The sequence below is a fragment of the Anarrhichthys ocellatus genome, unplaced genomic scaffold (assembly GCF_004355925.1).
Source record: "Anarrhichthys ocellatus isolate YVR2014 unplaced genomic scaffold, GSC_Weel_1.0 scaffold9, whole genome shotgun sequence".
NCBI classification, from domain to species: Eukaryota; Metazoa; Chordata; class Actinopteri; order Perciformes; family Anarhichadidae; genus Anarrhichthys; species Anarrhichthys ocellatus.
In genome coordinates, this window is record NW_022280039.1 from 334232 (window position 1) to 361650 (window position 27419).

The following is a 27419-nucleotide window of genomic DNA, read 5'->3' on the forward strand; positions in this document are numbered from 1 at the left end:
TTGCATGTATGTAAGAAAACTTCTGTTCTTTTGTGGTCAACTTTGTGTTCTTACTGTAAATTCATCTGGCAGAAAATGATGGCAATATTAAGATTTTTTTGTTGAGGAAAAATGTGAATGTATCACTCTTGTAAGTTCTGTTCATCCATTTATTGGAGATAATCAAATGTATGTGGAGAATAGAGTTGTGTATATTATTGTGAAGGGCCTGCCAGTCATAGGATGACTGAGCTGTATGTTCAGAGGTCCATAAGTGTGAAAATATGTGAAGAATTATTTGCCAAACGATGCCCTGTGAATAACGTTAGAAACTGGAAAGGCAGGGGTTGCAGACTGTGCTGCTTTTGAACATATATACAATAAAAGTTATGTTCTCTAGCAAATTATGCTTTGCTTTTATTTCACAACCCTTATCTCAAACCTCGGAATATAATCAATCTCCATATTCATACTCTCCATACATTACTGCACTTATCTGCTGTGGAGACATTTTCACCAAGACCTAGTCCTTATTTAGCATTTGTAATTATTTCCCTTTTTCCAAGTAGTTTATTTTTTCATCTGTTCGTGGGTACTTTCATATGTGTGGGATGCTAAACGTATAAGATAAACATATAAAATAAATTTAGCTGTGAATTTATTGCCTAACAAAAACTTTTGCATTCATAATAAAAAGTGTAGGTAAACGCTAATATAAAACACCTTCAAAACATCTTTATTAAGGTAATAACCTTCAGTTTTTGTTGAAACAGTGATAGAGAGGTATTTATTCAACTCGATGGTCGTGTCTAATAATTAGTCCACCTGAACATAAATGAGGCAGACAATCTCGTTTGTGTTCTTAGTGTAGGTAGTTGAGTATCAGTAGAGAAACACTGCAGCAGTGTTCCCTGAGGGTACTCCATTCATTTCAAACTAATGCTGCCACCTAGTGGTTTAATTTAGGTATTTAAATTACTACTGTAGCTGCAACACAGAATGCTTGGATTATATTGCATTATATTTTCACATTTAGAATTGTCACATGCTGCCTGAATTCTGTTTCCTTTGCACAAATAAAGACAACATAAATTGGTGCATGATAATTTACCAGAATGAAGGAAATGATACCATTCAACATACCACGGCAATAAATGGTTCTGATTCTGATGAAATGTCTGAGGTGGCTTTCTAATGGGCTGCTGTTTGTGATCAAAATGATATTGCTCAGAATAATAATAACAAAAAGTATATTCAAGGCAGACAATTAGCCTACATTTTAATGAATGGTGGACGGTAAGGGACCTGGTGGATAATGTATAGGGGGTGCCAGAGGGGAAATATAAGAATTAAAGAGATGCATGAAGAGTAAAGTAAAACATATGATGGGAATAAGCTTACATTGAGTAAAACAGACAGAACAGGAGAATACAGACATTAGTGCAGTGCTGTAGTGCTGGGCCGGGATTTACCATTTCCCCCAGTGACAGTGAATGCAGCATGAGCCACCTTTTGACCAGCAGGTGGAGCAAGGTGCTAAACGTCCGTCTCCTGTCAATCATTTCACTTCAGAGCGGAACGTTAGCAGGGACAAGTTAACACTAACACTTTGTTCAGGAGCCAGAGAAGTGCACACCATGGGGCTTGTCTGTCGAAAGTGACAGTTGGCGCTTTGATGAAACTTTTGAAGACAGTTTTTTTGCTTGTTTCCCCTCCACCGGTTATCTTATTCATACCAATATATCCTGAGAGGCGCGGCATACTGCTGACTGGTCGTTGTCACGTTAGCTCGTAGGTTTATTTCCAGTTCAGACGAGTCCACAAGTGGAGGAAACGACACAAGATGTACCATGAAGAAACCGCAACTCTACAAAAGCCACGCTATGGAAGTAAGATACACGTTTGTTCTAACGGTTTCATCTCTCATAAGCACAGCGTTATATATATAGTGTGTGTGTGTGTGTGTGTGTGTGTGCTTGGTTATGATACGTAAGATGTCTGATGAGCAACAGGTGGGTCAGTAGGATCCCTGCAGGAGTATCTCTGACAACATGGAGAGAAAGAAATGAAACGTGGTCTGAGGAGAACGAGAGCGATTCAATGTTCAATGGAAGAGGTTATTAGGTGAGGGACTCGCATGCTGGATGTCAAATTAACGTTAAAGCTACACTATTGATACGTCCAGTGTCCAGGCGGTGTATGTTGGGGCTTAAATGCTGTAAACACCCTCAGAAATGTGACCCAGGAACGTATTGAAATGTACTTTATTTTCTTTCAATGTGCCTCCAACTGCACCACAGTGATTGTTGTGTATTTATTTAAGGTTAATCGCGCTAGCTAGCATATCAGCCTGTCTACACATGAGGCATTTTCTCACAGGTTAACCATTAACCTGGGATTGTGCTGCTGCTGTTGAGACATTTATAACTGAGTCCATGAGCATGTTAAGAATGTAACTGAGCTCACTGATCTATAAAACAAACAACTTTAGTCTGCAAAGTCAGAATAAATTGTATCTTGTCACTGACCAACATCTGTGGGCAAAGTGCAACATTGAGAGAGATAACATCAATCAATTATGTCATCAATGCAATCTTTTTGCCTGTGACTTGTACCATTGAATTTCAATGCTAATGCAGTCTATGTAGATGTTCAGCTACTGTGCATCCAGAAGAGGTGTGTGTGTCTCTAGAAATACCAGCACACATAGTGAGTAGTTTGTTGTAAAGGCTGTGAGATCTTACATTTGTTGTCCTTGTCATTGTGTGAAACAAGGCAAATAACGGATCCCCTGCATGTGTATTACTTGCAAGTGCTGTTATGGGACCTATGCAAACCCAAAAGCAAAGTCGGTCTTGATTTGTAGTTCCCCCCATGACACACAATCATGTAGCCCACAATTTAGGTCCGGTGATCCTGTGACACACAAAGGCAACAAACTCATCCTGAGGGTTAAATATAACGCTGAGTACTTCCAGGAAGTGTGTGAGTGAGGTAGTGTGTGTAATGGCTGTACTGAGGCTGCATCCACCTCTGACATGAGTGTTCATACACATCCATGTCACACAGCTGCACAGCTGGGCCACTGATCTATGGTTGGATAACCAGACACTGTGCTCATGAGGCGTTAGGGCATGAGACTGGACATCCAATTTTGTGTGTGTATACAAGTGTTTGTCTTGTTTGCCTTCCACATTTGAGTATGACGTGTCAAGCCTCTATTGAGACAGATTCAAGCTAGATTCAGTAGAATGTACTTTAATGTCCCTTTGGGGGAAAATGTCTTGGATTCCACATTGCAGGTCCAAACTCAATAAATAAGATATAAAATTTATAGGCATAAAATGCTACAAAAGACATTCCAGCACTAAGTAAGAATTACAGATATCTGACTTAAATGTGGTTCAACATCATTAACAGCTGAATTCATTGACAGAGGACTTTGACTCGTATAGCGTGTGTGTTTTTCAGTCTCACACTTGATGTCCTACACCCTGATACACTCGCCTGTATCCAAAACCAGGACGCAGTGCTTAGTCCGGTGGGAGAAGGCTCTGTTCTTAAACTGAGCCCCCGGGTGTGAGATTGTCTCTTCACTCGGGCCAGAAATAAAGAGATTTGATTGGATTAGAGTGTTGGGGGGGGGGGGGGGGGATCTCATTAAGCTGCAGGTAAAGGTCAACTCTCAGTGGAAGTCACTTGTCAGCCGGGCACCCCACTAAGGCCACTTTGACGTGGACTTTTAATTTCACTCAATCAGGGGTTCATTGGGGCGTGGGATGTAGTACAGTTTCCAACAGGAACCCAAGATCCCAACAGTTAAAATAAACACACTTTAACCAAATGAAACCTCTCAGTCTTAGAAGCTATCACAATTTAAAATGCTCTTGCTGTGCAGTTTCTGCATCTGGTCACTACAGTTCCCTTGAAATGGGAACTAAGCATCAACAAAATAAACAAGTTATTATTTGAGGTACCTCTCTACTGTACGCTTAATGTCAGTTTAATGAAATATTTCTATGGTGAGGAGATTCTTTACTTTCATGGTTGCTGATGAGGGAATGTTGGGTCTCTGTACATCTCTTGTATGACACTGGAGATAACTTGTTATGCTTTTAATGCAATTTAAAACAATTGAATTTACAATCAACAATGAAGAACTGTAGGCTATATCCATGTGATTGTTTCTGCGGTGTAGTGTTTGAAATGGCCCATGGTGTAAATAAGGTGCGTCATGCATTTATGAATATGAAAGCTACCCAAATAAATCTGAATGACTAATGCAGGTAACATGATTTTAGATACTAAGCTATAATTCAATCTAATCGACATTCTGTTTATTTTGTCCAAATAGATTGAGCAGGCTTTGATTAAAAACCATGTAAAAGATTTTTTCTTGCATGATAAGTGACGGCGATACATAGGTCAGGTGATTTTGTTTACATTTGCCATAGTGTGACATAATCAATATCATGAAATCAACTTAATTAATATCATGATTATCCTTTTGCCCAGCCCACTTTTACAGTAATCGTGTGTATTTAAGGCCAATAAGAAAGCACAGCACACTAGTATGTTGAACAATGAAAAAAAATACCCTGACATCATTTTGAGTATGCATGCTTATCCAGCCATTCAGGACGATGAGAGGCTGTCGGCGGAGGAGATGGACGAGAGGAGACGACAGAACATCGCCTACGAGTACCTGTGTCACCTGGAGGAGGCCAAGCGGTAAGACGGGAAGGATGGAAGGAATGGATGAAGGAAGGAAGGGAGGAAGGGAAAAAACCTTGTAGATAAGAGGAGCTTAATGCTGACTACAAGCAACCACTTTTCTCTACAGTGTTTACTTTTACACTCAGAGGAATGACCTTGGGTGCAGCAGTAGGTCTGTTTAATGTTTGATCGGGTAGAACAGTTCTGTGGTATAAGTCTGTGTTTAATGAACATCGTTACATATTAACAGCAGGGAGTGGTTGAGAAATGAACTGGTGGAGTGAAAGAGAGGGGAATATGATAGATAAGGGAACAAAGCGGTGTGTAATTGAATCATTTTGGTAGTAGCATAGCGTGGAGTTTTAATGATGGATAAAGGCAGAATCAACAAGCAGCAGTCACGTGAGATGACGACACGGAGCTGTACGCATTGAGGACAACGTGTGTGATTAAGACATGGGAGGTGCTGACCTAAACCTCACTGATCGCTGAAATAATCAAATACAACACAGAATTATTTTGAAGGTTTCTTGATCATTTTCGCAGTAGGTTTAGTAAATACTTTTGCAATGGTTTCCACAAGAGTCTTTGAAATACAGCAGTAATTCTAAAGACGACATAAATTTGATGAAGACGATCTCTTGTGTGGTGCCTGAGCAAAACTAAACCACTTCCTGTCTTCTTCACGAGGGCATCCATCCAAGCAGAAATGAACAGGAAGTGTAATCATGCCTCTTTTTACACCCTGATTTTGTGACAACCCTACCGAGACTGAGAGAGATTTATTTTCAGGATTGATACTTGGTGTTTTAACCTACTGTAGCCTATAGGGGCGATTCGGCAATCAGCCTTTTTCTGTGTGCAGCCTCATTTACATGAGCATTTCCTGACAGATTATCGTTTGACAACTGAACTTGCACTTCATCTCAGTAAAGACTATTTGAATAGCCTACATTATCTGCTTATGTCACAGGATAATAAGGGTCTTTAAGGGCAGGTTGGCTAGACTGAGCACAGATTCAGTCGTCATCAAAATGGGGCCACGCCTAGATTGTCCCACCTTCTTCTTCTTTTTAGTGAGATGGAAAGTAGTGGAAGGCTAGCTCAGCCCCACTGCAGCAGTTTAAGGAACAGGTGTTTTAGTATCACTCTGCAGCTAACTTCAAAAGGATCACTATTCAACTCTTACACACACTTTCACTTTCTAGCTTCCTGTTATTGCATCCCAGTGCTACTGACTTTCACACTGCTGTCAATTGTGCAATGAAACCTCTATTCTGGGAAGGCTGTCAAATCAGATTAGGATTAAGACGGCTGCTAATGAAGCCATTGACCACAGAGAGCATGGGATTAGGTTCTCCTCTCTGGAGTCAGGAGTCAGCAGTGACTGAAACAAGCCAACCATAGTACTCCTGGGTTTTGATCTTACAACAGACATAGTTTCATTATACACCTATATTTTCCCCAAATGTGTTTGAACTGGCCAATAAATGCTATTTAGTGTTTCAAGAAGTGGAGAAAAAAACACATCCTCTTCCTGCAACATAAATGAAGCGCAGCTACTTTTACATCCCTTGTTAACTGTACGTCCCCATCAAAGAGGTTGTATTGCCTTTTATCCAATGCACTGTGGTGGAGCGGCGTGAACAAATAAATAGCAACAAGTGGTTTCACTGAAAATATCCTCTCCAACATCTTTGATTTAAAAAGACAGTTAGTTTGCTTCCAGTGCCTTACATGACACCAGGACAGCAGGAATAGTACATTCAAAGCTTTTATTGGTTAATTTGCAGATGGTTTATGTCACATATGAACTATCATATTTACCCAGACCACAGTAGATTGACCACATGCTTTGTTGTTCAAAGTCCCTTGAAGTGCACTAGGTAGAGTGCTGAGTTAGTCTTAACTTTTGTTGTTGTCAGCTGATACAGACACACACACACACAGAGAGACACAGACAGACAGCATACAGAGTAGTGTTTAGAATGAGACTTTGTACCTTCAGCGGAGAGTAAACCGTCGATGGTTTAATCTGTAGTTCTTTTGGATGGAAACCCTTTTGCTTTGATACAGGTCCACCGCAGGATATCTAGATCATGTTTTTTTACAGTCATGGATATTATCCTAATTTTCAGACGCACCCTGGCCTACCACATATGCTAAATTTCTCTCATTACACACACACAGGCACAAACTCATGACCAGCGTGACGCAAGCCTTCAGGAGACACTCTGGGGCGACTTCACAGAGACCGGATTGCGGCCACTGATGGCACCATGAACTATGCCACACGGCTATTCATGTGGCATAGTATAAATGTTGTTACAGAGAAAAAGAAGAAATGTAATTTTCAGGCCGTACCTACAGGTCAAGCACAGCGTTTGAATACGTGCAAATAGCACAGGATCACTGAGAGGCTATTTTCACAGTTCGGGCGCATTACATCCTTTGCGAGTACTTTGAGCATTACACACATATATTCTTGTTGGCTTACTTGTGCAGGTTTAGTGGCGGCAGAAGCCACACACTTGTTTTGGAGTCCAGATTTAAGTCCAAGAGTCCAGAAAGCGGTGTTTTGTTTTGCCCGGTGAGTTTTAGTTTGGACAATGACAGGAAGGCCTGCTTTGGAGGGCTGTAAACAAGAGCCTGTCCTACTTCGGGGGGACGAGTTCTGCCGGCATTGTTTTAAGTACAGGAAGTGGAGTTTCACAGGAGAGCTCTGTTACGCAGGATGTTCCTTTGACTATGTTTTTCGTCCACTGTTATCTTGAATGTTGTCGGCATTTGATCTCCTCCATTCATTTGTCTCTTTTATGGAGATATGAAAGTTAAAATATTCAACAATGTGTCTCTATTTTGCCCTGGTTGGTGTCAGTCTCTAAGCTATGTTGTGTCTGTGGGCCTGAGCGCTTGTGTGTCTGCATCAGTTTCACTGTCATGCAGTGTGACATGTAACGCCATGTGCCTGTTGACGGTTAACCTTTATTGATGTAACAATAGTGTCTGCTTGTTACAAGGTTTTACAGGGAAGATGCATCGACTGTACTACTATACTGTAGTAGTACAGTCCTAAAAAACAGTGAAGTATGGCAGACGTTTATTTTTTGCATAATCTACAGCATCAGGGGACATAATTCGTGACGAGGATGCTTTATTCCTCAAGGTGCCCATCCTACACTCTCCACTGGGTTTGTGCGTTGACGGTGCACGATGTGTTGTGGTTTTCCTCTAATGTGCTGACCAGGTGCTGACACATATTATGGCAGACTAGAGACTAGTGAGTGCCCACACAGCCTTAATTAACCTAAACAAGGTGTCTGTGCGCATGCATGTGGGAGGAAGCACTTTGTTGCTTGTAGACGGAAATGTAGAAGCCGCTGGTATGAATGACACTCGTCAACAAAACATAAGGAAGTTAAATCACTGAGCATTGTACTCTGCATAAAGGATACATATAATTGTATGATGATGAGCAAAAAGGTAAAACCCTAACATATAAACAGTTAGTTTTTAGGGGGGGGGGGGGGGGGGGGGGTGTGTATGTATCACTTCCAGGCAGTAAGATGATGTGTAACAGATTTTCAGACCATGATGATTCACCGTGCTCACAAATCATTCACTAGCTCTTTGGAATGGATTTTTTTCCTAATATCTCCGGGAATAGTCTGGCAGAGACTGCGCTGAAGCCGCTCTTGAACCGTTTAAAGGAAAATCAGTTTGAAAGAAGGTCAACATTATTTTAAAACAAGCCGAGTATTGTCTATTCAAGCTTTAGCTTCTACCACATCTCTCATCACCATCACAAAAACACATTTTTGTCCTGCGGAAGTGAAACTCATAAACCTTCACCAGTGATAAATTTAGGCTGAAATAGTATTTAGTGTTTACATCCTGACGAGTAAAGCTAACCTTTAACCTTTACTGTAAGTCTGTCCACAGCCCCCTTCCTAAAGCATGCTGGGCTCAGTGTGGGTGCTGCTGTAACGATGCCCAGTTCTCACTGGCCTACAGACTGCTCTGTTGATCCGTTTCACTAAAATCATTTCAGTTAATTATAGCAGCGCTGACTTGATAAACTATCGTACATCTGGAGTTTGTGTTGTCCTAATAACATACATTTAAATGAAGACATTAAAATTAATGCAAAGTGTTCATTTATTATTGTTTTCAGGCTAAACCTGAAATGCTCTTGTTGTTGTTTACACAAACGTTTGCTCTTTAAATAATTCATACATTTTTTTAGCCAGTGGACACAATGTATCTAGATCTGAGTTGATCCGGTAGAAATTAATTTAAAGGTGCTATATTTACTAACTTTGAAATAAAATCTTATTCCTACTGTCCCACCTCAGTATTATAGATCAAAGACAGCATTGCATTATTATTGTCATTATGATCTAAATTAGTATGTTCTCGGCCCACTGTCGTTGGTTTATGCTGAGGGCAGCAGGTGACTTGCTCACTACATGCAGGCATTCAGCCACCTCATGAATTGCACTGCACTCCATAGTACATCTCAGACGGCAGAGGGGATGATATTTGTTCATACTGAATGTAACTATAGCAAGCTGCTCAGTATTACAGAGACATTTTAATGGAAATTAAACTGGAAACCTCGCCAGCCACTTAGATGAGTTGAGCTCTTACTGTACTTATTGAGAGTCGTGTCTTCTCATCTTTATTTATATTCACCTCAGCTAGTTAAGCGATGGTTTGAGATTATTCACTTCTCAGCTTTATACCATTAACTTGCCAGCTTAGACTGTAATTATTCATGTTTTTAGATATTTGATAGTAAGTTAGTTGTTAGTAATAACTATCTCAAAAAGGGGTTTTCCACTGAGGTCAGTTTGGTTTCAAGAGAGAAAATTGCCTGCCTGCTCTGAGATCAGTATTTGTGTGCTCTCAGGTGGATGGAGGCCTGCCTAGAGGAGGACTTGCCCCCGACCACAGAACTGGAGGAGGGACTGAGGAATGGTGTCTACCTTGGCAAGCTAGCCAACTTTTTTGCCCCCAAAATGGTGTCTGAGAAAAGGATCTACGACAGAGACCAGGCCCGCTATAAGGTACATCTTCCATTCTTTTATTTATAGCCAGCAGTCTTCAGCTAAGGTCATAGTTGCACTACATTGTAATGTTTCACCAGTTTACATCATAGCAGACATGAAGAACGTCCTGACAGTTTTAAACAGTTCCACACAGGAAAGGGATAAAAGTGGCAGGCAGTTGTTTAGACCTACTAACAAAGTGTCTGAGTGAGATCTTCAGCCTGACTTTGAGCTCGTTTCTTTTCTCTTTGACGAAAAGCAAACACACTTTATCAGACTGTGAGATGCTAGATAAGTGAAGGAGTCAGCATGAGGTCTTTAGTTATCTGACCCGCTCGGCTGTTGTGCGTGTTTTAAGGCCATCGATGATGAGCTCGCTTTTCTATAATGCAGCATTATTTGTGCATGCCATAACAACCTTTTTATCACCGTTTTTCAGATTGCAGCGGTAATGTTTTGAACAATTTCTCCGCACTTCCTCATATGGTGCCATTAATATGTCTGTGCTCCTGTTTTCATCTTCAGAGCAAAGGGCTGCACTTCAGACACACCGACAACACAGTGCAGTGGCTCAGAGCCATGGAGTCAGTAGGTCTCCCCAAGGTAAGCCATCGGTAACGCAGACGCACATGTTCAGTGTACAGACCCATTTCAAGCATTAGTTATCATCACACTGATAACTAATGACTCTGATTTGTAGATTCATTAAAGCTTATATAAAACTGTTGATATTCTATAAGAGTCTTTGCTGACTCACTGATCACTTGAGCGTCTCTGAGATTCCATTCAGGAACAGCACACACAGTAAACAAGCTGCTGAGAAAAGACATGACTCATGTTAATGCAAAGTCCTCATCAGCACAACAGCAGGTGCTGTTTGAAGGCTAATCAATTATATGTGTTCATGAAAGACATGAGTTGTTTAATGAAGGGAGACGTGACTTGTTTGTGTTTAGTTGTTGAGTCATTTATTTGCAGCAGATTACATTTTTCAAACTTGGGGGAAAGTTTTTTTTTTTTTTTTTTTTTTTTTTGTGCTAAGTAAGAAGTTGTGTTTTTATCTGACAACATAGTGTCATTTAACCACGGTAACGGTATATTAAATGTCCTACAAACCCATCTTATAAACAAACAAACATAAAGCTAATAGGGAGACTTGTGATGCTCAGGGTTAATCGCTCATATTAGAGGTCAGAATCCTACAACTAGAGAGATTTTGCTACTGGAACTAACACAGAGTAGAATCTAATCCATCCTAGGACGACGGTAAGACTGAGTCAAATACGTCTTTTAGTCATTTAAGGTAAAAAGCTGCAGAGAGTAAAGGGTGACACACAAATATATAATCAGTTAACACAACCTGTTTTTACATGATACAATTCTTCAATTACAAAAGGTATAGTAAGCTCAGATTTTACTGGAAAATATAAATAGTTTAATCTCTGTGACCTGATTCACACACTGCACTCACACATTCTGTTCATCTTTAAGAATGTAAACACTGACAGATGAAATTATATTGACGGTGTGGCAGATGTCACAGAACGGTAGTAACCACATTGCATCTTTCATGAGAAGACACAAAAGACAGCATTGTTGTGGATATTGTGTCACTGATGGAAGAAGAGTGACTAATGTATATGGTGTCTGCTTTCAGATATTCTATCCTGAAACAACAGATGTGTACGATCGCAAAAACATGCCCAAAGTGGTATACTGCATTCACGCACTGAGGTAAGAATAAAAGAGTGATTTTTAACTTTACTGTCTTCATGTTTTTCTCACTTTTGACACCAAAATTGCTCCCTCACTTCTACAGATTGTTTATGCAATTGCAAGTTCCCCAGTTGCTCTTTTCCTGAAGATGCCACACCTCACTGTCATGTGTGATTTTACGTCTCAGGAAGAAATGTAAACCAGTGGACTAAACTATTTGTCATAGCTGACCTAGAGTCCTACTGCTGGTGCCTGCTAGTTAGAATTAAACTATGAGCTAATGGGCAGATTAGATTTAGAAAGAATGTCATTTGTCTGTATATGTTTTTTAATCTGCTCATACTCTTTGTCACTGTCTAATTTGGATTTATTCACTTTAAGTCGGTGGTTGTGGCCGACATTGTCAGACACTTTGGTTTGTCTTTGACATGTTTAAGGTTTGAGTAGTTCTGTAGCTTTCTACACGGCAGTGTATTAAAGCTACAGAAGTTAAGGACAGCTCATATGTAGGAGGACAAATGTCTTACACTGAAATATTTATATTACTCTGTGGGGTTCAGGCGTGACCTCTTTTTGTTCCCATTAAGTTCAACCTTTTAATTTATATGTGAAGAGCAGAACCAGTACTTAGTGAGTGATATGAAACTGGAAAATGTTGTTTCTACTCAGGTTAGGCAGAGACGGTTCTTGTCAAACAGACCTTTTTTAGATTTGTTTTAAGTAGGTCAAGGCTATATTATACAGTACCATGCATTTGGCTGTAGGCAGCTGGTGCTGCATTGTTGCACATTCACATGCTTTCAGTTCCTAAATTGTCCAATTAACTATTCAATTACTCTGAATAGTTTGTGTTCTAAACACGTTTGATGAGCATAACCACACTCTGAACACTGCTTCTAATACATCTATACAGCATTTACATCCAGGGCTTTCTGGTAAATTGAATGTTTCAGTGCACAACTCTTTACTTGTGGTCTCACCACAAAGGGTCAATTATTTGTCATAGTTTTGGGTTTGTGAAACTGCAAAAAGAAAGTTTATGACCTTACTGTCACTTGGGTGGCTGGAGAATCGCTTTTTCTATTGAGGTGAACTGAAAGGTCAATTTTATCCATCTGATCCTTCCAGTCAGCCAAACACAGATTTCGGGAGTGGTTATGTCAGCTGCTTGGATTGTTTTTTCTGTTGTAGTGTTTCGCTCGGGTCCTGAGAGAATTGGTTTCCTTCCCTCTTTATGCACACACGTGCTCTTCCTTCCTACGGGTCCAGCTTGCGTCCCACAAGGACCCACTGAATACTCTACTTCCCTGGGTACAAAAGCATGGAGGCAAAGCAGCGGATGCTCCTGCACATTCAGTGTAGTGGAAACTTAGAAAGGGAACACAATGTAATGGGGAAAGAGCATAGTTTACAAGTGGATTTTAAAACATAACGACAAAGTGGTAGAGTAGTTTGTTGTCTAAAAGGAAGAGGAACACATTGAAATAAACAAGGAGGATCCTCAGTCTGGAGATAGCTAGTCAGCTGATTGTCAGTAACCCCTGTGACTTGTAATCGACCACCTTCATTAATCCCGGTCAGCTGTTACTGTGTTTGTATCTCAGACTGAATCCGCTGCTTGTTAAAACATTACCCTTTGTTTAAGCATAGTTCAGATAGTTGTCTACAGCTCCCTGTGTCCCAAGGACAGAGTACATGTTCATGTTTACACACTCACTGTGACTTAAGGGCAGAATAACCAGCTACTACTACTGTTCCACTCAGACCTGCCTTAATTATCTATAATTCATTACCACTTATCGGGTACCCGCGGGAAGATGAAAGTTTTATGAAGTTTCCAGCCACCTGCCTGTTGATTTCAATGCTCATTGGTGGACTGAGCCGGCTGGTTGCTGTCAGATGGTGCTTTTTGTAATGTGAGCCAACACCACCCCCCTGTGGTTTACATGTGACAGGCTGCAATTAAAGGCCACGAGGAGCAACAACCATGAAGGAAAAGGGTCCAAAACTGGTTTTGTGTGTGTGTGTGTGTGTGTGTGTGTGTGTGTGTGTGTGTGTGTGTGTGTGTGTGTGTGTGTGTGTGTGTGTGTGTGTGTGTGTGTGTGTGTGTGTGTGTGTGTGTGTGCAAAAAATATGAGAATCTCATGGTCTAAATCTCATGGTTTATTTCAGCTTGTACCTTTACAAACTGGGCATTGCACCACAGATCCAGGACCTGCTGGGGAAAGTGGCCTTCACAGGTAACACCAGTGGAAATTGGCTTCTCCTGAAACTGAGCGATATACAATAACATGCACCTTTTTAAACAATAGAAGTTATTCGTTGCATTAGTAATTGCTTTTAAAATGAAGAATAAATGTTTCCTTAGGGCTTATATAGCTTATACAGTATTTTACTGTTGTGTACGCACCTAGTTGTGCATTCATATAATGAGAATCCTCTTTGTGTGGGAGGTCATTTTATTAGCTAGTCCTGTTGGAAAATAATTGAACAACACAAAATAATGTTATCATGTTCTCTCAAGCATGAACCATTTTATGAAGATTTTTATAAACATCTTATCTGTAATTTAGATTTTTGAATTATCCAACATTTCAGTTTATCAAAATATCCCCTGCAGCCATTCAATAGGACACACACACACACACACACACACACACACTACCAAGCTTCAAAGCTCTTGACATTGGATTGTTTTTTTCTTTGCAAACTAACTTTAATTAACGTGTTTGTGAAGATTTACATAGAGAGCACAGTTATGAACATGTCAGAGTTATACAGGTCCTCAGAAAAACTAGATTTATAATGAAAGTGTTTTGAGAATCATGATTTTCATTTGATGATTATGCCAAAGCAAAGAGAATGATATTAATTATATAATATATGTATATTTTAGTTTTTACTATGCTTTGCTCTATAACCCCTGACATCGGTGTATATCTGTCTTCTAGAGGAAGAGATCAGTAACATGAGGAGTGAGCTGGAGAAGTATGGCATTCAAATGCCAGCTTTCAGTAAGATTGGAGGAATCTTGGCCAATGAGCTCTCAGTGGATGAAGCTGCCTGTAAGTCCTCTGACGTTGTAACTAATCTCTGGATCATTTTGTTTGTGTTGTTTCCTAATATCTTTGTGGCCAGCACTGAAATGTTCACACACACTGTTGTTGTTAGTGCATGCTGCTGTGATTGCCATCAATGAAGCGGTTGACAGAGGTCAGACATCTGTGACAATGGGAGCCCTGAATAATCCGAACGCAATGCTGAGGAATAACCAGGAAGCTCTGGCCCAAGACTACCAAGACACACTGAGCCAGGCCAAGGCTCGCAAGCGGGATCAGTCCTCAGGAAGGGTGAGGAGCCAGGGACCTCTTGTGTTTCACCGTCATCATTTATATAACAATGTTTGGTTAATTATCTGCTTTCCTTGTATAGAAGGGTTGATTAGACTTTTACCGTCTTTGTAACAAAGTTTGTTTACTGAAGTTTCTCTCTTGCTCACCAATTCCTATCTCTCTCTATTCACTTGTTTTTTGGACTAGTCAGATATTCAGTTACATAAATGCCGAAGACTATTAAACATCGAGACCAAGTTTGAGTAATGGAAATAATTCAAACTGTTGCTCTGAGCCGATATTTCTGACTGCAGTGTCTACTACTGACAACTATAACAACTACACTGAGCTTTGAAAGGGGTTGCCTGCACTGACTCACTCTATAGGCCTTGCCAGCACATTCCAGTGGCTGCAGTGTCGGCTCTACTTCACCAAACACAAACCCTCCAGATCGCCCGGCTTCTCGTCTCCCATTGTCTTTATAAATACTGTACAAACAGGAGCTTAATAGCTGAAATGTGAAGGCAGCAATTCAACTTCATCAGTATGAATGGGGAAACAATTAATGTGATCAGAGAAAAAATAAGTGCTATGTATATCCTAAATATATATTTATATATTTGTCCCCCTCAATTAGCGCTCATCGATTGCTACTGAAGAAAGAGATGTTTATGAGGAGCTGCTGACTCACCAGGAGATCCAGGGCTGCATTGACTTTGTCAACAGTAAGGACTTCTTCTTTTTTTTAAATTCTGTCAAGTACCATGAATGCATTTCTTTTTGCATGAAAACACTTTACTGCAGTTAATATCTATACATTCCATAAGATTGGTTTGATTCAGGAAAAGAAACAAATGATCCCTAAATTACATCTGCCTTGTTTTTTCCTGTCCAGTCCAGGCAGCAGTACGGCAGGTGAATCAAGCGGTGTCGACCCAGGACGAGACTGCTCTGTTGGCTTCACTTAGGCTTGAAGCTCTGGGCCTGCTGGGTGTTCAGGAGTCAAACAGTCGCTGGTACCTGGATCATTTTACCACCTACTGCCAACATAAATCCAAGGTATACTCCGGCTTCCACTTGTTAAGTCCTGCTGTGAGCACATGTCACTTCATTGGCTGAACAGATGTAGTGTAGACACTGATGAAGGACTTTAGCTGTTGCTGATATGCTGCTGTAACTACTCAGCGAGTGAAGACATTGTCCTATTAAGAACAGTCCATCCACAACTTACAAAAAAGCTAATCGGCCACCATAACTTAATTTGGAATGGACACCACCAGACACTCTGCCCTCCACTTTGCCCTGCTTTAAAACATGCTGAGTAATGGGACCTTGGTGGTATCTCTCTAGTGAGTGCTAATCTTTGTGTTGCAGGATGGAGGGAGGACTGTGATGGTGGACAAAGAGGAGATTCAGAGAGTTGTCAGCTCTTGTAATGACTGTGCTGAGGCAGAGAAACGAAGTAAGCTACTTTTGTTGCTAACCGTAGATGTGTATTAACTCATATTTGCTGGTCAGTTGATAATCACATATGTACGCATTAGCAAGCTTCTCAAAGCAAACGTGTCAAGTCTATGTTCTATTGCACAGTACATCTCATGATTAGTCTTTAAAATGAGTAATTGTAAAGCCAGGAAGAAATGTAATTGTATTACTGACATGGGTAGGAAGAAATGTAATTGTATTACTGACATGGGTTGCCTGCATGACGTGACTACCTGTGATCCTTTTCTTGACCAGAACTCGAGGCAGTTGCAGTGATCAATACAGCCATTCGTCTCGGCAATGCAGTGGAGACGGTGGAGGAGCTGATGAACCCTGAGGCACAACTGCCAATCGTCTACCAAAGTGCGGCCAACCTCTATCAGGCTGAGCTTTTTAGTTTACAGCTACAAGGGGGACGGGTGAGACATCATGTTTGCAATTTTGACTCTTTCATATGTGGACTCGCATGCTGAAATGGGTCAGTGCAATATGTGTACTGTAGTTACATGTCACTTCAGGCTAGTGATTCAGACCTTTATGTTTGTTAGTCTGGCTTGAGCCATGAGGAGCTGAGTGTAGCTGTGGAGATGCTGTCAGCTGTAGCAGTGCTGAATGAGGTGCTGGAAACCAAAGACCCCCAGGCTGTGATTGAGCAACTGACAGACTCTCCTCTGGGCTTCACCAACATGGATCAAGACAACCTGAACAGGTAAAGATGGCTGAGTTGTTCCGTAACGTTAGACCTGTAATCGCCCTGCCTTCAGGTTTAGTGATGCTGGTAGCGATCGAGTTCTCTTTCGTGATTACCGTTTTGTTGTTCCTGCAACTGTGGCGCTCACTGAAGTTAAATGATGGTGGTGCAGGATGGTTTTAGGAGAATAAAATGAATTGGATAAAAAAAGTTACATGTGTAATGTCTTCAGGTTGCCCATCACTTCACTCCAGTGTAGTTCTCTCTGTGCTGTAACTTTGCCAACATAAGGATGGGCTGATGTGTGTAACTTCTTCATGGACCTCTCCCTCAGGTATGCTGACACTCTGATCGAACTGCGAGGCGAGGCTCTTGCCAAGGGCCAAGAGTTTCTCACCTGGAATGATGTTCAGAAATGCATCGACACAGTCAACGTTCAAGTCCACGAGGAGCATGAATGTAAGAAAGCATTGCTGTTTCCTGCTTATGTTTTAAGTGGTGTAGCTTTTGGACATTCAAAGACTTTTAAGGCAGCAGTTTCAAACCTTGGAAATGATTTTATTTTATCTGTGATCCTACAGTGATAATTATTTAAATACACACAATAAATGAAACGCATTGAATGATCAAATGTATTGTTGTCTTGTACTTCCAGGCATCATAGCTTTAGCCGAGATCAATGAGGCACTTAACTCAGGTGATCATCATCAGACGCTTGCAGCGCTGCTCCTCCCTACAGCCAAGTTGACCGGGGTGAACGCAGTCACAGCCAAACACTACCATGATGTCCTTCAACATACCAAGCGACTCCTCTGCCAGGTATTGTGACTCTATTTATATAACATTCATGCAAAAAGGATGTGTTGTTCTTCCTCTTATAATCTCAAAGAGCAAAATATTTTAAAAAAGAAGCCTTTATGGCTGGATAAACCGGTGTTGTCATTACATTTTACAACCGAATCTCATTCTAATCATTAGTTTTGTTGGATTTCCACAGCAGGCTCCAATCTACATTTCTGCATCATTATGAATGTGAAAAGCTAAATGTTGATCTACAACCGTTATGTACATATTATATGTAATTAAGAACAATAAGGCCAAGAGGGAATAGTTGTGTGTGTATATATTTTGTATTTAATTCTGGCTTTTAACATGGCAAAGAGAAAAGATTATTGTTGACAATTGTGTGTCATCAAGCCAGGGTTACTGGGTTGACATGATAGGTTTGTATTGGATTCACAGTGAAAATGTTCCCTTCCTGATCCTAATATTCCTAAAACTTCACAAAGCTCTGTGTTGTTTTAGACCCAGCAGAGATCGCAGTATCGCCCTGGGATTCACAGCGTCCAGTTTTAACTTCACCATCTTTGTTTCTGTGCTTGCGCTTCCCTGCTGGTTCCCAACAATGCTCCAGCTAGGAGAAGCTTTTTCTGTGCTCACGCAGCCGGTCTCACGTCGTAACAGTCGGCCTCCGAGATATCCCGCGGAGAGAGATGAATTGTAGTTCTGAGGCTGCCATCTTGGAAATGAGCGTACACAGGAAGGGATCCAGACAACTGTGGAAGCAGCAGAGACACACCGCTACTCTGTAGTATCCGTACAGTCTGTCGTCCCCACTGGAAAACAGGCGGATGTAGTGGGCGATATGCAGGATGCCGCTAGGCAAGAAACACACCGCAAAGATGATGAAAACTAGAGTGCTGACCCTGATGAACGGTTTCCAGTCACAGCGAGATTGCCCGAGGTGGTATACCACGGCCACATGGGCATAGATACAAATCAGAAAGGGCCCTATAAAACCCAGACACACCAGCATCAGCCGGTATGATGCCAGCAAGGAGTGTGACTTTTCTTCTAGGGGAAGTACATCATGGCAGGTGGTTACCCCCAGCTGGATAACCTGGTAGCTCTGCCTGACCATGAGCTCAGGCACAATGGCAGCCCCGAACAGGAACCATACAACCAAGCACGTCCACACTGCCAGGGTAGTCTTAGCCAGCCTTCTGTACAAAAACGGCCTGACCACAGCCAGGTAGCGCTTCAGACTGATGCACGCTATAGTTTGTGCTGAACTGTAAACATTGCCATAAAACAAGGCCGTGATAAGCCGGCAGGAGATTTCCCCAAATATCCAGTTGTTCCCGTTGAAGTGGTAGTGAACACGCAGCGCCAGGGACAGCAGCAGCAGCAGGTCCGACAGGGCCAGGTTCAGGTAGAGAAGTAATGTGGACGAGGACTTCGCTCTGAGTCTGAGGAAGGCCAGAATGTAGGCGTTGGAGGGGATACCCACCAGCATGGCCAGGATGTATGATGAAGGAATGACCCTGGTGCTGAGGACCCCTGTGGTGTAGGCTGTCACTGGGTCCTCCGGGTTCACATGCAGTCGAGGGTTTGTGCTGGGATCCAGCGGGTCTGGCAGGCGGTTGGTGTGGTTACGTTCGTACAGCGTCCCCTTGAAGGTCTTCGGTATCGCACCAGGTGGAATACTGGTTTGGGTCCAGGTTCTATTTCCTATAAATAGATAGAAAAACAATGTTCATGGCTCCAAAGCAACTTAAATCTTAAAGTAAAAGTATGTTTGAAACTACAGTAAAACATAAATTCCAGTTAATCACGCTGTCTGTTCATTTATAAATAAACCTTTCCATCATAAAATATTGGAATGATTTTAATTTTGTATTGTATTAACAACTAAAATAGTTAAACAATAGTTTTGTTAACCACTTGGTGCGTACCAAAAAGATAATGTTTCAAGTATAAATATCAAATATTGGACCCAAGCTTAAACATATACACATTCTATTGTTAAACTCTAGAAGTGTTTTAATAAACTTACCATCGTGCTGACTGGTTGGCACTGCCATCAAACAAATGAGTATTCCTGGCACAAGGTCGGCCATCTCTCTCTCCCGTCTATATCCCAGAGATTTGAAGGTTTCTTGTCTTCGCCACTCGTTGTTGCTTCTTTTCAGTAAATGTAGGAGTCCTCCACCGGTGAAATTTGCTGGTTTGCATCTCTGCAGCACAACAGTAGAACTGATAACGGTGTGTACTCGAGCCTGGCTTCCTGCGAGTGCGCTGTATGTAGGGCGCTCGTCTGTTTTGAACGGTGCAGTGAGCACGTTTCCTGTCCAGGCTTGAAAACTGAATTCCCTTCTGCCTGCGTCAGTAACTGCCCACTGACTCACCGTGGGGGGAGGACAGTGTCTAATAGTTTCAACAGCTGGGTTTTGGTATTAAATTTGACTGTAGTGTTGGTCATCCTGGTTGTGTATTTGAGGAGTCACTACTGTAATAGATGTTTTTGGATATTGTAAGCTTCGGCATGAAAACATATGCTATTTATCCAACACTATTATGTTCTATAGCAACTATACCATGGATGTATTATCTCCTTTTTTTTTCCTCAGAAAAATTTGGTTCGATGCAGATGTAAACAAAACAAGCTGCGTTTAGTCTGCTGTGTGTTTTAATGGTGACTTCCTTCCTGCTAGCCCTGTGGTCAGGGATACACCCCAGGCCCCACCAGAGCTCTCTAAAAGTAGCCTGAGAACAAACGGAAAAGTCACACTGAATAAACATTCTTTGTGGTTGTTGTGATGTTACATTGTCACGGTCTGTGAGTCTGGGCAGGATATGTTTGTGGTGTAACTATTGTCAACAATCAACATTTTTTCCTTTTCCTTAGATCTTACCTCTGGACACAGAGGAAATGGTACTGTCTATTATTTGCCGATGCTGTAATGGCACCAGCTTGCTTTGTCAGTGTTGCTATGAAGTGCGACTGTCGTAGAGCTAAATCTCCACAATCCTAACTTGATGAAGTTGCATTATAACTACAATCATTTCTTACCCTGAACATCAAATGTTTTGACAAATAGTTTCAAAACAATTGTAATTTGATATCAAGTTGGTATTGTGTGTGAACAATGCCTTGTGAGTCTGAGCTGTAGTTTTGTCTCTTCCATCTGAAAAGAGGAGAAATGACCTTGTGTATTCACCTGATTGTAGACTTCTGGAGATGAGTCGGCAGTGCTGTGGTTGGACCAAATCCAAGAGGCCATACACACAGCCAACCAGGGTGAAGAGGAGGCTGTGGCATGTATGTACCCAGAGTTTAAAGTCACTCATCCAAACAGTATCTGGTCCGGGTTACTTCTTCTCACATTGAGTACTAGAATGTGATTGTACAGAGGATGTGCATTATTTTCACGTCACCACACCACTCTATGCTAGCGGGCTCATTATTGTTCTAATAATAGATTGCATCAGCTATTGGCTACAGTTGACAGTGTGCCAGCATGACATTCATTTAAAGACATTTTGATCACATGTAGGCATCTAACAGATTTGATCAATATTGCCATGAATCATGGCTTCATCTTTTGTGATACATAGTTGATACTTTGGTATCAGGATTGTTTTGGTCTTTCTTTCCTTTCCTGCAGATATTTTCTCTCAGAACTGCTCTGCCACATGTCGCGTCTCATTTACGGATGTTTGTCATTGAAATGATGACACATGATGTAATGTTGCTATGGCTCAAAGACTATGTTCTTTGGTACACATTGTTTCATATTAATTATTTCTAAATAATAAAGATGACCTGTGTGTTGATACTGTCATTATTGTGGGCACAATACTGTGATTGTGATGTGTTTTTACTTGTTTTGTACTATTCCTTTCTTACTCATCACTCTTTACTTTGCAGTTGCTGTATTTTCATATTTGACTCAACAAGTTTTTTCGGCTCAATCTTGTTTACGTTGTTAGTGGCTGGAGCAGTCGCTGATATTAACAGGACAGTGGCCGAGGGGGACTCTCGGAACACACTGCAGGCGTTGCAAGTTCCCAGTGCAGGACTGAGAGCGGTGCTCCCTGAATGTGCCGACACATACCAGGCTGAACTGGCACAGAGACAAGCGAGCAGTGCCACTGAAGGTAACTTGACTTGCTGCACAAGAACCACAAGAAAGGAAGCTGTGTTTCAGAAATTGATGCCCACCTGATTTTCAGATTTGGGTGTCAATATGACGTTCACTGGGTCTAAAGGGGCGCTCTCTCTGCTTCCCTTCAGGCAGCACTGATGGTGTGTGGGTGAAGCATTGCATGAAGGACAGATATGACTACTACTATAACCTGGAGACGGGACAGGGCACCTGGGAGGAGCCTGAAGGATTTGAACCCAATGGTGGCCAGCTCAGTAAAGAGGAAATCCAGGTACCCGCTGCTGCACTGCATAGTTTCACTACTTTATTATGCAATGATGTGTTAACATGCTTACAGCCCAATGATGGAATAGATGGGGTGGATTCAGTCATAATGATTTTAAAATTACGCTAATAATTTGATTAAACATTCAGACTGTAGTTTTTAGAGTCAGTTTCTTTTCTGAAAATCTTTAAACAAGCCTTTTTTTTTTCCTTTTAGAGTGTTGTCAGCTGTTTGACTGCAGAATACAACAGGGAGCAGTTATGGATGGCCAATGAAGCCTTGGTGACCCAGCTGCAGGCGAGGGTCAGAGGTTACCTGGTCAGGAAAAGGCATGCCCAGAGAATGGAGTATCTACGCCAGCAGGAACCACATGTCGTCATATTGCAGGTAGTGTGTGGACCCACTAGCATTGTTGTCAGAAATCTGATCAACTTCAGTGAATTTGCAAATATTATACTGACAGTATATGTTTCTATGTTTGCATCATTCTGTAAGGAAAAACCAGATAAAGCACATAACATGTTTATTTAGAGCAGTGACTCCTCAAAGACAACACCAGATCAACCACTTAATAAGATTAATAATGCCTTTTTCTTTTTCTTTTTTTTTTTTTTGCAGGCATGCTGGAAAGGTTACAAACAAAGGAAAATATACAAAGACAGGATGAATTTGCTTCAGAAAAATGTTTCTTCGATTGTCAAGGTGATACATTCTGTTCATTTTTGATAAAGAATCTATTAAAAAGTAAACTTATTGAATGACTAGACAACTCTAAAGCTGTGCACCCATTTCTTGTAAGTGAGAGCTTTAGCACCAATCTCTAGAAATCCTCCGCAACAAACTGAAATAACCATCATAGATGGATTAAATGAATTTGTACCATTAACAACATGGCTGCCATATTAAATACCTGACATTAAACACTGATGCTTTTAGATCCAGGCTGTGGCAAAAATGTGGAAAGCCAAGCGTAGCTACAATCAGAGGTTGCAGTATTTCAAAGATCATGTGAGTAACACCGTGAATCAACATCATGACGAGCAATTCTTGGGTAATTTGGGTTGTTTGTTCCATGTTGTGTAAGACTCATTGATCTGTGTGTTTAGGAAAAAGAAATTGTGAAAATCCAGGCTTTTCTAAAGGCCAACAAAGCAAGGGATGACTACAGAACCCTAAGTGAGTCCAAAAGGCCTTTTACACTCCTGCAGCTGAGCTTTACTGATATAATGTCACTATTCTGATGTGAGACTAGACATTGTCTGGGGTTTTCATGAAGTGAATATTTCAATATTGGTTTTAATTAATGTTTTAAAATAGAAATCTTTAAATAAATGTCTTGACATGTGTGTGAATGTAGCTTGCTATTACTGACTTTCTTAAATGCCAAATCTTAGCTGGGGCCAAGGACCCTCCTCTGTCAGTGGTGCGCAAGTTTGTCCACTTGTTGGAGCAGAGCGCCCTGGACCTCCAGGAAGAGCAGGAAGTGACGCGGCTTAGGGAAGAAGTGGTCACCAATATTCGCTCCAACCAGCAGATGGAGAAAGACTTGAACTTGATGGACATAAAGATTGGACTTCTGGTGAAGAACAGGATCACGTTGCAGGTTGGCAACCATTGTTTTTATGTGTACAAGGAAACTGATGTATGTTGAATGACATAATTTATATCTTCTGTAATAGTGTCCTGTCTAGTTTAGCTGCTTAACTCATTTTGTGTTTATGTCTTTGAAAAAGGATGTTGTGTCCCATAATAAGAAAATGAAGAACAAAAAAAATAAAGAGAGTAAAGAGGACTTGACTGCAGGAGACAGACTGGGTATCAAGGGTCTAAGTAAAGGCAAAAGAAGGAAACTGGAGGCCTACCAACATCTCTTTTACCTGCTGCAGGTGATGCACAAATATATCTTAACTCCAACTTTCATCTATTTACTCTACTTAAAAGGTTTTATAAGATATTCATACTTATACATACACATTTCCTTTCCTTCCCCTTTAGACCAACCCACACTACCTGGCCAAACTGATCTTCCAGATGCCCCAAAACAAATCCACTAAGTTTATGGACACGGTGGTCTTCACCTTGTACAACTACGCGTCTAATCAGAGAGAGGAGTACTTGCTGCTCAAACTCTTCAAGACGGCTCTGGAAGAGGAAATCAAGTGAGAACTGCAGCTAATCTTAAGTCCCTATTTTCCTATTGTATTACTGTAAAGGTTACAATGTATTACAAATACATGAGGGACCATACGATCCTAAGAGTTGTTTAGAATTTACAAAACGCATGTGCACCAAGTTTTGTTTGTTGTTTGGCGGACAGTACTGTACCATCCTCCCCATGTGTCTCAGTTCTAAGGTGGACCAGATCCAGGACATTGTGACTGGGAACCCAACGGTCATCAAGATGGTAGTGAGCTTCAACAGAGGTGCCCGTGGCCACAACACACTCAGGCAACTGCTGGCTCCAGTAGTCAAAGACATTATTGAGGACAAGAGTTTAGGCATCAACACCAACCCAGTGGATGTGTATAAAGCCTGGGTCAACCAGCTGGAGACGGTTACTGGAGAGGCCAGGTGGGTGGAAATACAGTGGGATAACATATTGCTGACAGGGCGGTTTCCATCGGTATGTCACAAGGTGTGCTATATATGGTCGTTTGGTGTATATGATGTGCCCAGTAGTCAGTTTTGTTGACCTTTGTCATGTTAATTGTTTGGGGTCATTTGTATTGTTTTTATTATAAAAAAAATGATTCTCTGCTGAGGGCTTATGGGTCATTTTTCATGTTGTATCCCATTATCTAGAACTCTTGTACATTGAGTCACTGCTCATGTTTTCCAAAGCATTTATGTGTAAAGTTTAGTTCTCTGTTTTTTACACAGTTAGGACATTGATACCAAAGATGCCTGGCATTAAACATACAGTAGCAAATCTATCAGTGTAAACGGTTCATGGTGCGCTTTAGATATTATTTTGCAGTAATGAAAAAAAAAAAAAAAGCTGAATTTGTACCCAGTGCGTGAATATACACAAAAGCCCATAATGAGCGTTACACGTGCCTAACTGTTGTGTTATTCCTTCAGCAAGCTGCCTTATGAAGTGACTCCCGAGCAGGCCGTGTCCCACGAGGAGGTACGCAACAGGCTGGAAGCCTCCAGTCTGGCGCTGCGGTCAGCCACAGATAAGGTCTTGAACTCCATTGTGTCCTCACTGGATAATATCCCGTAAGTTTTAAGAGCTGTTAAGTGTCAATGTCTGCTTATCCTCTGTATTATCTGTGACAGTACTGCTTGAGCATATGTCAGCATGAGTTTGTTGAATCTTTAGGGGCTTTTTTTTTTTTTAACCACATAATTAATAAGGAGACGTTTGTCACTGAAAGTGTTCTAACAAAGTTATCCAAGACTTGATGGAATTCAGTTTCTTTCTGTTAACAAGGTTGCATAAAATAGAGGAGTTACAGTGTGATGCATTGTAACACAACACAAAGCAATTAAATAAATAATACCTTTTGTTTAAATTACAAACTGTAATATGTTTTGAGACTGTGTAAGAGGTGTATATTCCACTCTTGATGGTATCATTTGTTATCGTGTTGTACTGGATGGCATTATATTTTAAGCTGCCCCTGTTATTTTGTCCACAAGTATTTTGCCACATTGTTGTTTCAACAGAAAATACCGTAAGTCGAGGTGCTTTCAAAGTGCAGTTGGATTCTTAAATCATATGTCAAGTTTAGGTGGTGAAAGTCATGGAAAGGAAACAAAAACTAGTTATTTGTCTTTACATGATTTAAAATCTGTTTTGATGCTGCTGTTGAGTCTTTTTCTCTCCTATTTTTCAACAATACAATGAGAGCAATGTGACTAAAATAGGGCGAGACAGGCTATGATAATATGCTTTGGTGTGTCATTTGCCATCATTCTGGTTATTAAGGTTTCAGCTGCATTTTGGGACATGGTCATTAGATAACCATTGCTTTGGAGCAAGCAGTCATCGGGTCAGTTGCTCAAACACAAAAATACAACTCTGCTTTGTGCTTCATCAGCCACACCAATACTCATCTTTTCATTCGTTCTTTAAATTAAAAGAAATGATAAAAACAACTGAAGACTATATATACCACTAGATGGTGCTATAAATATATGTATACGAATATAGAAAAACTGAAGGCCATCAATACTTGCCGTCATTAATGCCAATATTCCTGTCATGAGCTTTCTATACCATGTCTCCTATAGTATGTGAATGCATGTCGCTTTGTGTTTGATGTCCCATCAATGCTTTTTGTTTTGCATGTAGTTATGGCATGAGATACGTAGCAAAAGTTCTGAAGAACAGCCTCCATGAAAAGTTCCCAGATGCCTCAGAGGATGAGCTGATGAAGGTAGAAGCCCTCGGATGTATACGTGTATATATATATATTTTTTTTTTATTTACAGCACAGTTTGTTAGATTTCTGTCCACACAGTCCTCTCTGAATCCTTGATTATTGTGAGCATGTTGAGGTGAGTGCAATTTCATTGAGCAAAAGGTGTGAATGATGCCTTCTCTTCTTTTCATGACAGATTGTAGGAAACCTGCTTTACTACCGCTACATGAACCCAGCCATCGTGGCCCCGGATGGCTTCGACATCATCGACATGTCGGCAGGAGGGCAGCTCCACGTAGACCAGCGGCGTAACCTGGGATCTGTGGCCAAGATGCTGCAGCACGCTGCCGCCAATAAGCTGTTTGAGGGCGAGAATGCACATATGACTTCAATGAACAACTACATATCTCAGACGTATGAGAAGTTTAGGTAAGAAAGGAGAGATTAATATGTCCGAAATAATTGAGACTTATAACCACTAACTGCTGCTATTCCTCTTCTTTCAGGGTATTCTTCCAGTCGGCATGTGATGTACCTGAACCTGAGGAGAAGTTTAATATTGATGAATACTCAGACATGGTGACTTTAAGCAAGCCTATCATCTACATCTCAATAGATGAGGTCATCAATACCCACTCGGTAAACCCAAGCAAAATGACTCTAACGTCCTTTAGACCAGATATGAACTTACCAAACATGCCGTGTTATAAAGTGCGTACGTGCACTGGCTTATGATTCATCATCATTTTAAAAGATTCATTCTTTCTGTCAGTCAGTGTCATGTTTGTACAGTCACTGTACAGTATCATTTTCATCTGGCTGTTTTAGTGATTATATTCCTTGTGCTAGTACCGAGTACTGGTAT

At 41.0% G+C, this 27419-nt stretch overlaps 2 protein-coding genes across 3 annotated transcripts in view; one reads left to right on the forward strand and one right to left on the reverse strand.

The window, feature by feature from the left end:
- The first annotated feature begins 1536 nt into the window (after positions 1-1536).
- iqgap2 (IQ motif containing GTPase activating protein 2) overlaps positions 1537-27419 on the forward strand; it is a 29986-nt gene continuing 4103 nt past the window's right edge. The window contains exons 1-31 of one of the 2 annotated variants that reach the window (XM_031848970.1): positions 1537-1868; positions 4611-4710; positions 9608-9764; positions 10272-10349; positions 11404-11480; positions 13635-13702; positions 14414-14527; positions 14634-14812; positions 15432-15519; positions 15690-15853; positions 16169-16256; positions 16535-16698; positions 16828-16988; positions 17305-17429; positions 17626-17789; positions 20659-20685; positions 20982-21072; positions 21744-21911; positions 22048-22190; positions 22401-22571; positions 22803-22886; positions 23121-23192; positions 23291-23360; positions 23579-23787; positions 23918-24070; positions 24180-24343; positions 24531-24755; positions 25266-25406; positions 26485-26569; positions 26751-26983; positions 27061-27193. In XM_031848970.1, coding sequence (XP_031704830.1) covers positions 1823-1868; positions 4611-4710; positions 9608-9764; positions 10272-10349; positions 11404-11480; positions 13635-13702; positions 14414-14527; positions 14634-14812; positions 15432-15519; positions 15690-15853; positions 16169-16256; positions 16535-16698; positions 16828-16988; positions 17305-17429; positions 17626-17789; positions 20659-20685; positions 20982-21072; positions 21744-21911; positions 22048-22190; positions 22401-22571; positions 22803-22886; positions 23121-23192; positions 23291-23360; positions 23579-23787; positions 23918-24070; positions 24180-24343; positions 24531-24755; positions 25266-25406; positions 26485-26569; positions 26751-26983; positions 27061-27193 — 3942 coding nt within the window. In that variant the 5' untranslated portion in view covers positions 1537-1822. The remainder of the gene's footprint in view (positions 1869-4610; positions 4711-9607; positions 9765-10271; positions 10350-11403; positions 11481-13634; positions 13703-14413; positions 14528-14633; positions 14813-15431; positions 15520-15689; positions 15854-16168; positions 16257-16534; positions 16699-16827; positions 16989-17304; positions 17430-17625; positions 17790-20658; positions 20686-20981; positions 21073-21743; positions 21912-22047; positions 22191-22400; positions 22572-22802; positions 22887-23120; positions 23193-23290; positions 23361-23578; positions 23788-23917; positions 24071-24179; positions 24344-24530; positions 24756-25265; positions 25407-26484; positions 26570-26750; positions 26984-27060; positions 27194-27419) is intronic. The other variant, XM_031848971.1, reaches the window with a different exon arrangement.
- On the reverse strand, positions 17508-20150 carry f2rl2 (coagulation factor II (thrombin) receptor-like 2). The gene is made up of 2 exons (XM_031848973.1): positions 19807-20150; positions 17508-19481 (listed from the first exon to the last, which is right to left on the reverse strand). The coding sequence occupies exons 1-2, from the start codon at positions 19868-19870 to the stop codon at positions 18421-18423; spliced, it is 1125 nt and encodes a 374-aa protein (XP_031704833.1). The 5' UTR covers positions 19871-20150; the 3' UTR covers positions 17508-18420.